General features: G+C 36.3%; 1 protein-coding gene across 13 annotated transcripts in view; it reads left to right on the plus strand.

Moving 5' to 3' along the window:
- LOC115211614 (protein tweety homolog 1-A) overlaps positions 1 to 14,751 on the plus strand; it is a 174,087-nt gene that overhangs the window by 80,023 nt on the left and 79,313 nt on the right. For all 13 annotated transcript variants that reach the window (XR_004999185.1, XR_004999186.1, XM_029780213.2 and 10 more), the window contains exons 2-4: positions 7,745 to 7,905; positions 10,443 to 10,554; positions 11,910 to 12,145. Coding sequence is in view for 11 of the 13 variants with exons in the window: in XM_029780213.2 (XP_029636073.1) it covers positions 7,745 to 7,905; positions 10,443 to 10,554; positions 11,910 to 12,145 (509 nt within the window). In the remaining 2 variants the exon portion in view is untranslated. The remainder of the gene's footprint in view (positions 1 to 7,744; positions 7,906 to 10,442; positions 10,555 to 11,909; positions 12,146 to 14,751) is intronic.

Consider the following 14,751-nt stretch of genomic DNA (forward strand, 5'->3'; position numbering starts at 1 on the left):
AGGCAGTGATTTATTCAGCTTTTGACTTTCAATTAAACTATTTCCATGAATTTTGTATTCAGAAAAAGAATTTGGCAACAAATTAATATGATTATATTATGAAATTTTAGAAATTAGTGTTTTTTTTAAAGGTCTTTTAAAGGCAGCTCATGCATCAAATAAAATTTCTTTTACAGTTGTATCACCAACATTTATGGGAAAATGGAATAGATTTTTTTTAGGGTTTCATTCACCAAAATTGCACTTAAATTATTTTGTACCCCACTCTCACCAATGTTATATGATCTTTTAAACTCAGAAGCAATGTTTAATGATTGATATATGAACTTTCAAGGGAAGAATGACCCACCCCTTTAAGGAAACTGTTACTTTATTTATTATTATTATTGTTATTATAAGGCCTGAAATCTAGGGAGAAGGTGGAAGTCAATTACATTGAGATTAAGTACTCAACTGGTACTTAATTTATCAATCCTGAAAGAAACCTGCTGTGCATACATATCTATATCTGAGTGCATGTATGTGTACCCTTGTCTTGATATCACGTGATGGTTGAAAATGCACTCAACTCCTCATGCAAGTGATGTTTGTTTCTAGTCTTCCATGCTAACTTCCATGCTAAAATATTACTTTGTTTGGAAGTAGATGATGGGTTGGTGACAGCAAAAAATTCCATCTGACCTATGCAAGTCTGGAAACGTGGATGTTAAATAATAATGATAATGGAGGAAAATTTGCTCTTCATCCTTCTGATTTTTATTAAAACAAGCACCAGACATGCAAAGGGTTTGATTTAACCACCTGATAACTTCTCCAGGTATGTGATCTTGATAAGGCAGCGAGCTGGTAGAATCGTTAGCATGCCGGGCGAAATGTTAAGCGGTATTTCGTCTGCCTCTACGTTCTGAGTTCAAATTCCGCCGAGGTCGACTTTGCCTTTCATCCTTTCGGGGTCGATTAAATAAGTACCAGTTATGCACTGGGGTTGATATAATCGACTTAATCCGTTTGTCTGTCCTTGTTTGTCCCCTCTATGTTTAGCCCCTTGTGGGTAGTAAAGAAATAGGTATGTGATCTTGTGTAAATGTAAGAAAACATGCCAACAGTCAAATTAATGAGTTGGCTTTGTGAGGTTCAGGGGTATAGATGGAGAATTTAATTGTTAGAGGTTCTAATTGAGAATGGTAATTGAGATACACCAGTTCCTTAATTATTTTCCTGTTTTCATTTGAAATTTTAGGTTTGATAAAACTGATTCAACTTATAGCGGGAGAAGAAATTTACCACACTCCCGCCAAAAAAAATTACTATGAAAAGAGAACTAACATGATGAATAATAAAAATATGGTTTCATTAAAAGAAAAGGAAAATAATTAGAATTTGAATCAAATTCAATTTTAGTTTGTTTAGAAAAAAAGTTAGTTTTGTGTCTATGAAATTTTAAATAAAAAGACAAATTTTTAAAAATATTTTATTCAAATGAAACAAAATCTTTAGAAATCGCTTCTCTCTTAAGGCATCATATCAGTCAACCATAAACATACTTAGTCTCACGTCATGGCTCATTAAAGACCTGTTTACTGATCTGTAAAATATGTCATGTATCATTTCACAGTATAGGAGTTGGGGTTTTACTATGTAGTCTCTTGATTTGTTAATGATAGCAGCCAAATTTCCCCTCCTATCACCCTCAATCATTTTAAGAAAAATAGACCTGCATTCTGGATAAGGTAGTCTTGTATGCATTATTATACCTTAAATTAAGAAAGGATAATCTTTTTATGAGTGTCTTTCAGTATAGAACCACACAAAGGTAACCTGTACTTTTCGAATTTACATATCTCTCCTATCTTTCTCTTCCCTACATCTTTCCCTCTCCTTTTCTCTGCTTCTTTTGTTCCATACCTCTCTGTGTATCTCTCTATCTCTCTCTATATTTCTCTGTCTCTCTCTGCATTTCCCCATCTCTCTCGGCATCTCCCCCTGCATCTCCCCTGTCTCTCTTTCTGCATCACCTCGTCTCTCTCTCTCCCTCTCTCTCTCTCTCTCTCTCTCTCTGTATCTCCCCGTCTCTCTCTCCCTCTCTCTTTGTATCTCTCTGTCTGTCTGTCTGTCTCTCTCTGTTTCTCTCTTTCTCTGTACCTGCACGTCCCCCTCTCTCTCTCTTTGTATCTCTCTGTCTGTCTGTCTCTCTCTGTATCTCTCTTTCTCTGTATCTCTCCGTCTCTCTCTCTCTGTATCTCTCTCTGTGTATCTCTCCTTCTCTCTCTCTCTGTATCTCTCCATCTCTCTGTATCTCTTAGTCTCTCTCCCTCTCTGTATCTCTCTGTCTCTCCCCCTTTCTCTCTCTCTCCTTTCCCCCTCTCTCATTCTTCCTCTCTCTCCTCTCTCTCCCCCTCTCTCTCCTCCCTCTCCCCCTCTCTCCTCCCTCTCCCCCTCTCTCTTTCTCTCTCTTCCCCTCTCCCTGTTTCTCTCCTATGAGAAGCTAATCAGTTCTTAATTTTCACTGTTGAATCTCAATCTAATATCACCTCAAACAATCACCTCACCTCTCCACACAAATACAATGTTTGCACTAACACATTCACTGTAACAGACATACCTACTTATTCTTTCTCTCTCTCTCTCTCTCTCTCTCTCTCTCTTTCTTTCCCTCTCTCTCTCTCTCTCTCTCTCTCTTTCTTTCCCTCTCTCTCTCTTCTCTCTCTCTCTCTTCTCTCTCTCTCTCTCTCTCTCTCTCTCACACACACACCCACACCCACCATAATTAAGACAGAAGTGACAAGCTGGTCTACTTTCTTCCCTTATGGCAGCAGGCCAGACTTTAACAGTTCTTTGTCTATTCTAGTCTTCAATGCCTCTGCCTTCCCACCATCAGGCTTTCCTGCATCATCATTGTTCTCTTTCCTATCTACATCATTTATTCTTTACAATTCTTCACCCATGACCCTCCAGCATATTCACCTCCCCGCCACCATAATCTTTCTACTCCAGTTTTGCATCAAATTATTAAATATAGCCACCCGCTTCAACCACCTTTAACTCTTTCCATACCAATCAAACTGAGACCTGGCCGTACTTAAGTGTTCATATTTTAATTAAAATCTCAATCAAAATCTCATAACATGAAAATTCATTTGGTTAACATCAACATAGAAATCATTATTAAATGGACATTTGAAAAGATTATCGTACCTCTGCCTTAGCGAAGGCGGAGGTATTATTTTCAGTCATGTTCATTTGTTTGTTTGTTAGTTAGTTAGTTAGTTAGTTAATTTGGCTCAAAAGCAAATAGCAAGGCCATGTAGGGGGACATGGAGTTAAGTACAGGGTGGTGTTCATGTAAAGAGTTCAGGCCACTTGAGGTCAAGGGAGGCATTGAACAAAGCGGTTTGTTTACCCATGGACAAGATATCTCAAGAATCACTGGATGGATTCAGATGCAACTTTCAGGGATGTTTGGCCTCATGACTGGCACAAACTGATTAGATTTTGGGATTGATCGGGTACCCGATAAGGATTCTGGATTATTTGTTATATTTACTTTACATGAAGTATTACGATCTTATGTTAACTTTCAAATCGTTCTCTGATTATCTCCCTTGAAAGCATGCTCATGGTTTCCATGTAAGTTATGGTAGCGTTCATTTCGTTTATGTCTTTCAAATTGTTCTATGTCAGTTTTGATGGTGCAATGCCATGCTGTTTTGTCTTGTGTGTGTTGCTCCCAGGATTTAGGGGGTCAATGTTAGTGCTTTTCATTCTCCGTTTCAGTTGGTTTTTGTAACATAGCATGGGATGCTCATATATTTTCTTTCTAGTGCTGAGTTCGCTGCAGAGAATTTGATGTAGCAGTCTGGTGCCCTTCATGCAGTGGGCATGACCTGCTCGTCTGAGGCAATGTTTGGGGATGACAGCCTCAGTGTTGTTGACTTTGGCCCATTCAAGGACTGCAAGGTTGCTTGACATGGTTATCCCATTTGATGTTCATAATTGATCAGTTTTTGTTGGGGGAATTTTAGGAAATCAAAGACTGCGAGATCTAGAGTTTATGAAGTTTATTGAAGGTTTTGTTTAGGAATAGATACTATTGTGTTTTGTATTTCTCTGATATGTGTTAATACATGTATTAGAACTACTGAAACATCATTGTCGTCATCATTTAACCCTTTCGTTACCAACCCGGCTGAAACTGGCTCTGGCTCTGAGTACAAATGTCTTGTTTTCATAAGTTTTGAATTAAAATCTTCCACCAAACCTTAGTCACAATTTATGTTCCTGACACTAGCTTAATGATAACTAAGTTATTTTACTAAATTCTTTGTTATATTTAAAATTAATTGAAAGAAACACTGAGTATCTCAAAATAAATACAGTAACGAAAGAGTTAATGTCTGCTTTCCATGCTGGAATGTGTTGGATGGCTTGACAAGAGCTGGTAAGACTGGAAGCCGCACCAAGCTCCATTTCTGTTTTGGCAGGTTTTCTTTGGCTAACCCTAACTCTTTCTAATCACAACCACTGTATTGAATGTACTGAGTGCTTTTTATGTGGTATCAGCACTAGTGCTAGGATATTTTCATTGTCTTTGTTGATTGATTCACATGTGTGTTTCACTGGGATTTACAATATGTTGGCTGTTTATGCAAAAGTGGAAGAGTGTACAAAAGCCCTGCTGCATATCAGATAAAAGGATATGGATTATAGAGGGTCTCACCGACATATTGTATTGAAGTAGTCTAGTAGAGACCTTCTAATCCCAGAGGTGGGTGGGTTCTACATGTGAGCAACTTGGTTTGAAGCTTCTCATAATGAATATGGTCAAAGGCTTTGCAGATGTCAAGTGTAATAACATTGCTTTTGATAAAGTTCTCAAAAGCTAGAAACCACTAGTGTGTAATTTCCTGTGGAGACAGAAATTTCAATAATTTGGTTGTCAGACATAAACTCTCCCTTTCTGTTCATTCTTTTCTCTTTCTCCATTAACTTCTCTCCCCATTGATCTTTCTCTCTTTCTCCCTCCAGTTTTAATGTCAAAATTAATTTAGAGACAACCCAAATTAGAATTAGCATGTTTTACACATTCATACTTTGTTTCCTCAGTCTATACTAATGAGAATGTTATTTGAAATTAATTTTATTAAATCAAAATAAAGAAAAAAGTCTTCATGAACTAAAATAAAATTTGCAAATTTGAATCAAAATCAAAGTAATAATTATAGCAGTGGTGGTGGTGGTGGTAATGAAATCTAGAATTTGGGGGAAGAGTATAGCGAATTATATTGGTCCCAGAATTTCACTGGTACTTTAGTTTCGTCATTATCAAACGTCCATTTTTCCATGCTGGTACGAGTTGGATGGTTTGACAGGAGCTGGAAAGCCAGATAGCTGCACTAAGCTCTAATAGTCTGCTATGGCAGGGTTTCAACACCTGGATGTCTTTCCTAATGCCAACCACTTTACAGAGTGTACTGGGTGCTTTTTATGTGGCATCAGCACAGATACTTTTTAGTGTCAAATTTTGGCACAAGGCCACCAATTTTGAGACGAAGGGGAAATTATTTACAATGAACCCAATGCTCAGCTGGTACCTTTTTTTATTGACCCTGAAAGGAAAAGTCAACCTCAGTGGAATTTGAACTTTGTGATCGAGACCTTTGGTGATGTGCTGTGCTTCAGAGGACCCGTCAAGCCGAGTGAAATCATAGTCATGGTAACTGTCACCCATGCTACTGATGCATAAAGAACACCTTTCAAGCATTGGGCGTCCTGGAGGTAAAGTGGCTGAGTTCCTTTTGAGCGTTGGGCCTCATGGAAGCCAAGTGACTGAGTTCCTTTCCAGTATTGGGCCTCATGGAGGCAATGACCGAGACCTTTGGCATTATGTTGTGCTTGAGAAGACCAATCAAGCCAAGCAAATTTGCATCATGGCAGATACTGGTGTCATGCAAATGGCATTCATACCAGTGGCATGTAAAAGCACTCCGGTATCATGTCAATGGCACCTGTACCAGTGACATATAAAAGCACCTGTTACACACTCGGAGTGATTTGTGCTAGGAAGGGTATCCAGCCATAGAAAACCATTCCAAATCAGACTGGAGTACGGTACAGCCTTCCAGTGTGCCAGCTTGGTCAAACCGTCCAACCCATGCCAGCGTTGACAATGGGCGTTAAATGATGATGAATGTAAAGTGCCAAAAGAAACATAACATAAACACTTTGTCCAATGCATAAATGGTTCTGTTAGCACTTTACCATAATAATAATAATAATAATAATAAAGATAATAATTATGTAAAACTGAAGTTTGATTAAAATTGTAGTTTTAATACCAATTATGAAAGGTTTTTATTTATTTGCAACAGTTATTTTGATATTTTTTACATTTTTTAAAATCCATAATATTCCAGTTGCTAATTTTAAGAGAATATATTCCCCCCCCCCCAAAAAAAAAACTAATGGTAATGATATTGCTGTTTAATATCAGGTCAGCCATGAACAATGCGATATATAACCAAATGTGTGCTACCCTATGATCAGCTCATTTCATTCCCGTTTGCATTTATTATTATTTTTTTTTTTTTGCAAGTTTATACGTCCTTTTATTTAAGCTGGTAGAGTGTGACATAAGAGATTTGGCTACTATTTCTAGCTGATCCAGTAACTACATTGAGGCTTACTTGTTGGGTTTGTTGGTTATACTGTTGAAAGTGATGATGTTTGTGATGATGGTTTCGATGTTTTTGCGGATGATGGTGAAGTTGGTGGAGAAGCTGGTGATGATGGTAGTTATAATGATGGTGAAGTTTGTGATGATGATGATGATAATGGTGGTGACATGATGACTGGTGATTATGATGATGGTAGTGGTGATACTGATGTTTATGATGAGAATAATTTGTATAATAATAATAATAATGATCATAATAATAACAATGATAATGTTTTCTTTATTGGCTACAAGGGTCAAACACAACACAATACAACACAAGGGGCAAGTGGGGTTTAGTACAATGTTGTATAAAAAAAATAATTAACAATAACAATTAATAAAATCAAACCATAAAACTCCCCCAAAAGGGTAAGTTTATCCCAGAGGGATAACCAAGGAACCCCACACATCCTGGTTACCCTGATTGCCAAGTGCACCTTGGTTTCAAATTTTGGCACAAGGCCAGCAGTTGAGAGGTGGGAGGAGTTAAGTCAATTAGATCAACCCCAGTGTTTTAACTGGTACTCATTTTATCAACCCCAAGAGGATGAAAGGCAAAGTCGACCTCAGTGGAATTCGAACTCAGAGCATAAAGACACCCCAAATGCCTCTAAGAAATTTTGTTTGGCATGCTAAGGATTCTACTAGCTCATAATAATAATAATAATGATAATAATGATATTATTATTATTATTATTATTATTATTATCCTGTCTATTAAAAGCACAAGGCCTGACATTTTGTGCGAGGGGACTAGTTGATTACATCAGCCCTCCAGTTTTTCACTGATGCTTAATTTATCGACCCTGAAAGGATGAAAGATAGCCAACCTTGGCAGAATTTGAACTCAGAGCATAAAGATGGGTGAAATGCTACTAAGCATTTTTCCTGGCATGCTAACTACTCCGCCAGCTCATCGCCATAATAATAATAATAATAATGGTTATCATAATGCTAATTCCTTGATAACAAAGTAATTTTTACATTAATTTTATAATTAATCTAAATGCATTTTTGTTGTTTTTACAGACACTGCTGTTTTGGACTGGAGTATTTGTCGGATGGGCTGTTATTATCCAGCTGTTGATGTTTTTATACATCTGTTGCATTTGTTGCAAGAAGAAAAAGAAGAAGCATCGGGAAGTAAAGTGTATACGATGTTTCATGGCAATTTTCATATTTGTTTGCGCGTAAGTTGTTCATTTTCCCTGTTCTTCTTTGTAACTTACTTCCCAAAATAGAAGATAAATTGTTGGTTTAAAAATTTTCCCTTATTTTATTTTGTTGTCTGGGGAAAGTCATTTTCTTTTTGTGCCTTATAATATAACACACTCACCGGTAAAATTTCCACTTTTTTCTTATTTTTATTTTTATTTTTAATCATTTTTATTTATATTTATTTATTTATTTATCTTTTGAGTCCTAGGACTTTTAAAGTTGGTTGCTTGGTTTTCATGGTACATCAGTGAGACCTAGATTACAACATTCCTCCTGAATGGGATGCTGGTCTGTTGCAGGATTCAGGCCCAGCAATTTTGAGGGTTGTGCCAGTCCGGCTCCTGTGCCAGTAGCATGTATAAAGCACAATCTGAACATGGTCGATGCCAGTGCCGCCTGACTGGCTCCCATGCCAGTGGCACATTAAAAGCATCCACTTCACTCTTGGAGTGGTTGGCGTTAGGAGAGGCATCCAGCTGTAGAAACCATGCCAGATCAGATTGGAGCCTGGTGCAGCCTACTGGCTTGCCAGTCCCCGGTCAAACCGTCCAACCCATGCCAGTATGGAAAATGTATTGATGATGATGATAAGTCCATAACATTGACCTCCTCTCTTAAGTACTCAACTGATACTTTATTTTATCAGCTCCAAAGGAAGGAAAGGCAAAATTGACCTTGGCAGGATTTGAACACAGAATGTAAAGCACCAAAAGAAATACCATTAAGCAATTTTGTCTAGCATTTCCGCCAACTCACTGTCTTACAATGCCAGGTTACAATTAATCAGAAAGACGGGCGTTATCTATCATCATAAAACTAATGGATATGAGAACACAAAATTTTGAAAATATATTTATATTTCTTAAATACCTTTCTCCTTGTCAGGAATGGAAATTTTTAGATATTCATTTTTTATTTTGTCTTCTCTATCTAGAAAAATAATTTCCAGAAGCCAAAATATAAATTCCTTGTACATTCATTAAATTCTTTGTTTTTGACTGAAGGCTCTACTATGGATTACCAGAAATTTGTTGCAATATTTTCCCAAATATTAAAGGGCCAACAGTTTTTGCAGATTTTATTCTTTTGATTTCAATCTTTGTTTCAGTTTTGAATACATTCAAGTATGTAATAAAATAACCTTGTTGTTATTAAGCTGGTGTTAGGAACGTATTGTCATGGAATTTTGATTGGAAGTTTTAATTTAGATAACTTTAAGACATATTTGTCTTGGTTAGGTTACTATTAAGAGTTAATCAGAGGAGGAACAGTGGCACCTTTGATCTCTCGTAGGTCTTTTAAGACTGGTAGGAAAAAGGGAGAGACAAAAACGAAACCATAACATCTGGGTTCTTGTGAGACAGAGAGCAAGCAATGCGTCAGAGTATCAAGTTATTCATATACTAGAGGACTGGTCTCATTTTCTGGAAGAGAATACATGCCCCTTACTCAAGTGTGTTAAACCTGGCACTGGATTAAGTCTACCATACAAGAACTTGTACAGTTCGTCCAATGTATGCATCCACATAATTTTAGTTTACCTAGTTTCATTTACAAGGTTTGAGTTGGCCTCTGGCTATGGTAGAAGACACTTGCCCAAAGAGCAAAGGGAAGGATCATGCTTTGATTTACAAACTGCCAAAGAAACTTCTTAACTGTTGTGTTAAATATTAAGTCTTAATCTTCCCATGGATAATATAATTACTGGTCTTTCTCCATGATATTTCGATTTGTAGCAGTAAGTTGATGCATCATTTGTGAATTCTTATTTCTTTATTGCCCACAAGGGGCTAAACATAAAGGGGACAAACAAGGATAGATAAAGGTATTAAGTCGATTACATTGACCCCAGTGCGTAACTAATACTTAATTTATCTACCCTGAAAGGATGAAAGGCAAAGTCGACCTCGGTGGAATTTGAACTCAGAACGTAAAGACAGACGAAATACTGCAAAGCATTTCACTCAGCATGCTAACGTTTCTGCCAGTTCACCACCTTTGTGAATTCTGCAACACTGTTACTACTTATAACACATATGGTACTTTGTTAAAGCCACACAGATTTCGGTGTCATAGTCCTGCTACAAACTGCTTATCTCTTGTGTAGTGGTTCAGAGCCTTGTCATTCTAGATATTATTATTCTTACTCACCATTCAAGCGTGATTGTTACCAGCGTCGCCTTACTGGCAGTGAATAAACATTTGAGCGAGGGAGGTCGTTGTCAGTGCCGCTGGACGGGCTCCTGTGCAAGTGGCCTGTGAAAAACACCATTTAAGCATGGCCATTGCCAGTACCGCCTGACTAGCCCTTATGCCAGTGGCACATAAAAGCACCCACTACACTCTCGGAGTGGTTGGCGTTAAGAAGAGCATCCAGCTGCTTTTCATCTGCACCTCTTTTAAATAAGACTTATTCTTTTATATTGTTAAAATAATTGTTTTTCAAAGACCCCATTTGTATTCTCTCTTCCCAAATGATTAATCAAATTCTACTTTTTCTCGTTTCCAGGGGTTCTCTTGCTGTTGGTTTCTATGGTAATGAAGAGACAAACCGAGGAATGACTAAATTCATAACCCACTTAAAATCCACAACTGGTACAATCCGTGGCTCCCTATCTACAGTAAGTTGCCATTGCTCTCATCTTGTAATTTTAATTATCTTTTGTTTAATGAATGACGTTGTCAGATGTGGTAGGACAGCAGCCATGGTCTTTGAGTTCCCACGAGTAAGGAAAGATAGGAAGAAACCATGATTTGTGAGTTGTTGTTGTAGAAAGCATTGCACCAAGTCTCTGAGTTACCCTCAAGTTGGGGACCTGGTCTGAATGCTTTCAACATAGTGGACTCTACTTAAAAGTAGTGGATTAAGATTATCCTCCAAGTTGAAATGTTAAAAAAGAAATTTGTACAATAGGAATTAAAGTTGATTTGGAAAATGCCGTAATAGTGGGAAAAGAACTTGCTTAAGGACTAAGTAGTATAAAGAATGGTGGCCAATGGGAAGAGGTGTTGACGTTTATGGATGCAATAGGAAAATGTATTGACTGTTGTGGGCATTGGATAGAGATGGGGATTATTGTGGGCCTAGTCCAGATGTGACAAAATTCACAGGCACATTTGATATATGTGGTGACTGTTATTTGTAAATTGGGTAAGAGGTGGCAATTGTTGTAGACACACTGGATAAAGTGGCACTGTTGTAGACATATAAGGTATGAATAAGTGTTGACAAGGACATTAGATGCAGAGTGCAATGTTCAGCTGTGCCTTTTACATATCTGATGATAGTTATAGGCAAATTGTTGATGTGTGATAATATAGTTGGGGTAGGCATTGGTAGAGGATTGGAATAATAGGTTAAACTTGTATTGTTTGCAAAAGATCAAATGTCAAGGTGTACAATGTTGGTGATAATAACAGGTGTAGGAGGGTGATTAAATATTTGTAATGTCTAGATATCACTTGAGGTTCAGACTTGGTCGTCTCATCACAATGAACTGATTCTTCTTGCTTAGTCCATAGTATATTTGATCATTCATTATATTTACTCACTATTAAAGTGACAACACAATATTTTCTCTTCTTCAATGAGAAATGAGTAAAAATCAAAATATTAGTTCAGTTTCTGTGAGGAACGAGATTCTACCAAACCTTTATAGACCATCAGGCAGTAAGGTATGATCAGAGGACAATTTGGTTGCTATTTCTAACAGATTAGGTGATCATATAAAAACACCTTTGTTGGCTCATCTGGTGAAATCTAAGACATGCAACTAAAGTATTCATCTATAGCTTAAAACATGGAGAAAATTGTGTAGCATATACCTGAGATACCTGGAAATATGGAAACGGTAGAGACTATAGATGAGACAAAAGCAAGTGCAAGATTAAGTAAAAGGAACAATGGTAGCATAACTATATTACTTTCAAATTGCTTAGCTTTAATCCTTCTTTTCCTTTGTATGTATAATTTCAGATTGATACAATAGACCAGTTATCAACCAGAATCACACATAATGTAGCTGAAGTGAAATATATCTTTCATAGCTCAATAAAGAACAAAACTGTATCTCGTGATGCAATTGAGCTGATTGAGAAGTTTGTCTACAACACAAAACAAATGCGAGATTATTGCTCTTTCATCAGGCAACAAACAGAACATAATCGACTGGATACAATATCTGCTCTTACTACATTAGTGGAACCCTACAGGTAAGAACATGCTACTTCTGAGGCAGCCAAATAATGGTTTATTATATTCTTTGTTAGATGCTTAAATAGTGACAGGAATTGTAGAATGATGCACTTAATTTATATAACTATTTATGACTTTGTCTAGAGGAAATGACACTGCTGTATCTGTGACCTTTACAGACCCTCCAAGATGGGTAATTGATATAGTTTGGTGTTCAGTTAGAAATAATTTTTTTCTAATATACATATATATATATATATATATATATATATATAAAAAAAATATCAATGATTAAATAAATTGCAAAAAAATAATAAAAACATATGATTATATACGTTATTATTATTTTTTTTTTGCAACTTACTTAATCATTGATATTTTATTGTTATTTTAATTTTAATACTTCTATTATATGTAATTTTCTAGATGGTGTAATTGTTCATTTTGAATTGTTAAAGGTGTTTTTTTTCTAATTTTTTATATATATATTACATTGTGTGAAATTTGATTTAGTATTTCTAAATTGAATTTTTTTCCCTGTAAGTTTGGAGTTATATTCCCTCAAATAATTATATATATATATATATACACGGGTTTTTTTAGCATTTTTTTTCTTTTACTTGTTTTAATCATTAAACTGGTGCCATGCTGAGACACTGCCCTGAAGGGTTCAGTCAAACAAATCAGTATTTATTTTTTTTAAAGTCTGGTTCTTATTCTATTTGTCTCTTTTGCCAAACTGCTAAGTTACGGGGACATCAACAGCTTAACACTGGCTGTCAAACAGTGGACACACATGCATGCACATACCTCCTCACATACACACATACATCCTCACACACACACACACACATTCTCACATACACACACATACATCCTCACACACACACACACACACCACACATACATCCTCACATACACATACATATCCTTACATACACATACATCCTCACACATACATTCATATGAACACACATACACACACAGAGGAGAATCTGGATAAACTAGGATTTTCAGAAAGAGAAATAGACCAGCTGATTTGTACATTTCAAGTGCAGTCTGTGAGTGGAACAGTAAAAATATGCAAGACTTTTCTCAAGTTCCAAATGTGAATTTGTCTGTGTTAACTACACCCCAAAGATGGAGTCTTATATCTTTGTTGGAAACTGACTCCCTCCTCAGTGAAAGATTTATAATAATTAAGAAATAGAAGATATATAGATACATACATACATACAAGTTGGCCTATGGCTATAGTAGAAAATACACACCAAAGGTGTCACACACAGTGGGACTGAAGCTGGAATCATATTTACAAAGTGAGCTTCTTAACAACAGAGCCATGTTAAAATCCCTCTAGAATTGATTCTCATTTGTATCATTTTAAGATCAATAAAACTAGTTCTCATAAGATGCTATAACTAATTTAATTCTATTGAGTAAACCCACTTGCCAACAAATTTATTATTTGGCATTATTATGAGAAATCTTTAGGCTTGGAAGAGGAGTAGGACTATAAGTTATGAATTTTAGCAGATTTTTATTATCGAAGTAATTATGTAACTGCTCAGATTTGATGATTAAATTTTTTGTGTATGTGGTTACTTTCTGGCTTTGAGAATCATCATCATCATCATTTAATGTCTGCTTTCCATGCTAGCATGGGTTGGACGATTTGACTGAGGACTGGTGAACAAGATGGCTGGGCCAGGCTCCAATCTGATCTGGCAGAGTTTCTACAGCTGGATGCCCTTCCTAATGCCAACCACCCCGAGAGTGTAGTAAAAACATAGTCCAGCCACCGGACTTTGAAAAATATAGGGAGATAATTGATAGTCTAATAGTAAAAGGATTTCTCTTAGTGATTTATTTTGTATTAATCCAAGCAGTTTCTGTTTTAGTATGTTTGATTATAGGTTTTTTCAGGGTAAACTTTTTGAAAGGAATGTGACACCATAGTCAGTATCCAAGGGGAATAATTATACTTGGATAGAACTGCTGCATTGCAGTAGTCAGCAAAACCTTTTGAGCTATTTTGCGTCACCCCACACCCCCACATATGCTATATTATCTGTATACTTTGCCATATAATGTTTGACTGTGTAACATACAGTATCAGGGCATATTGAGTGTTTTGACACCCTATTTACTTTTTAAAAATTTGTAGCTACTTGTGATTAGTACAGCAAGACTGATTTTCTAGTTGTATAGCAATCTTGTTTCCTTGAAATTCACCGATTAGCATTGAACATGCATTTTAAGATAAGCAGCTATAATAGTGCTAATAATTCATGTGTGATTTTAGTAAAGTAAATTTAGAGGGTTGATCCCTCTCATGGCAATATCTTCATATTCAGACTGGGAAAATTTTAATTTTATGACCCCTTCTAGGTTCTGTTAAAGCAGTGGTTTTCAAGCAAAATCCATATATTATGTGGGGTCCACATCACAAAATAGTAAATTGGGAATCTACAATAGTATTTTAAGGGCCCCTGAGAAAATTTTGCTTTAGATGAATGTTGCAAGAAACAGCTGGGTTTCTTTAACATTTTGCATAGTTCAACTTAGACATGTTAATGTGTGTAAAACAAAATAGGAATTTTGAAAAGAAGTTTCTATAAAA

Source organism: Octopus sinensis, linkage group LG5, assembly GCF_006345805.1.
Source record: "Octopus sinensis linkage group LG5, ASM634580v1, whole genome shotgun sequence".
Taxonomy (NCBI): Eukaryota; Metazoa; Mollusca; class Cephalopoda; order Octopoda; family Octopodidae; genus Octopus; species Octopus sinensis.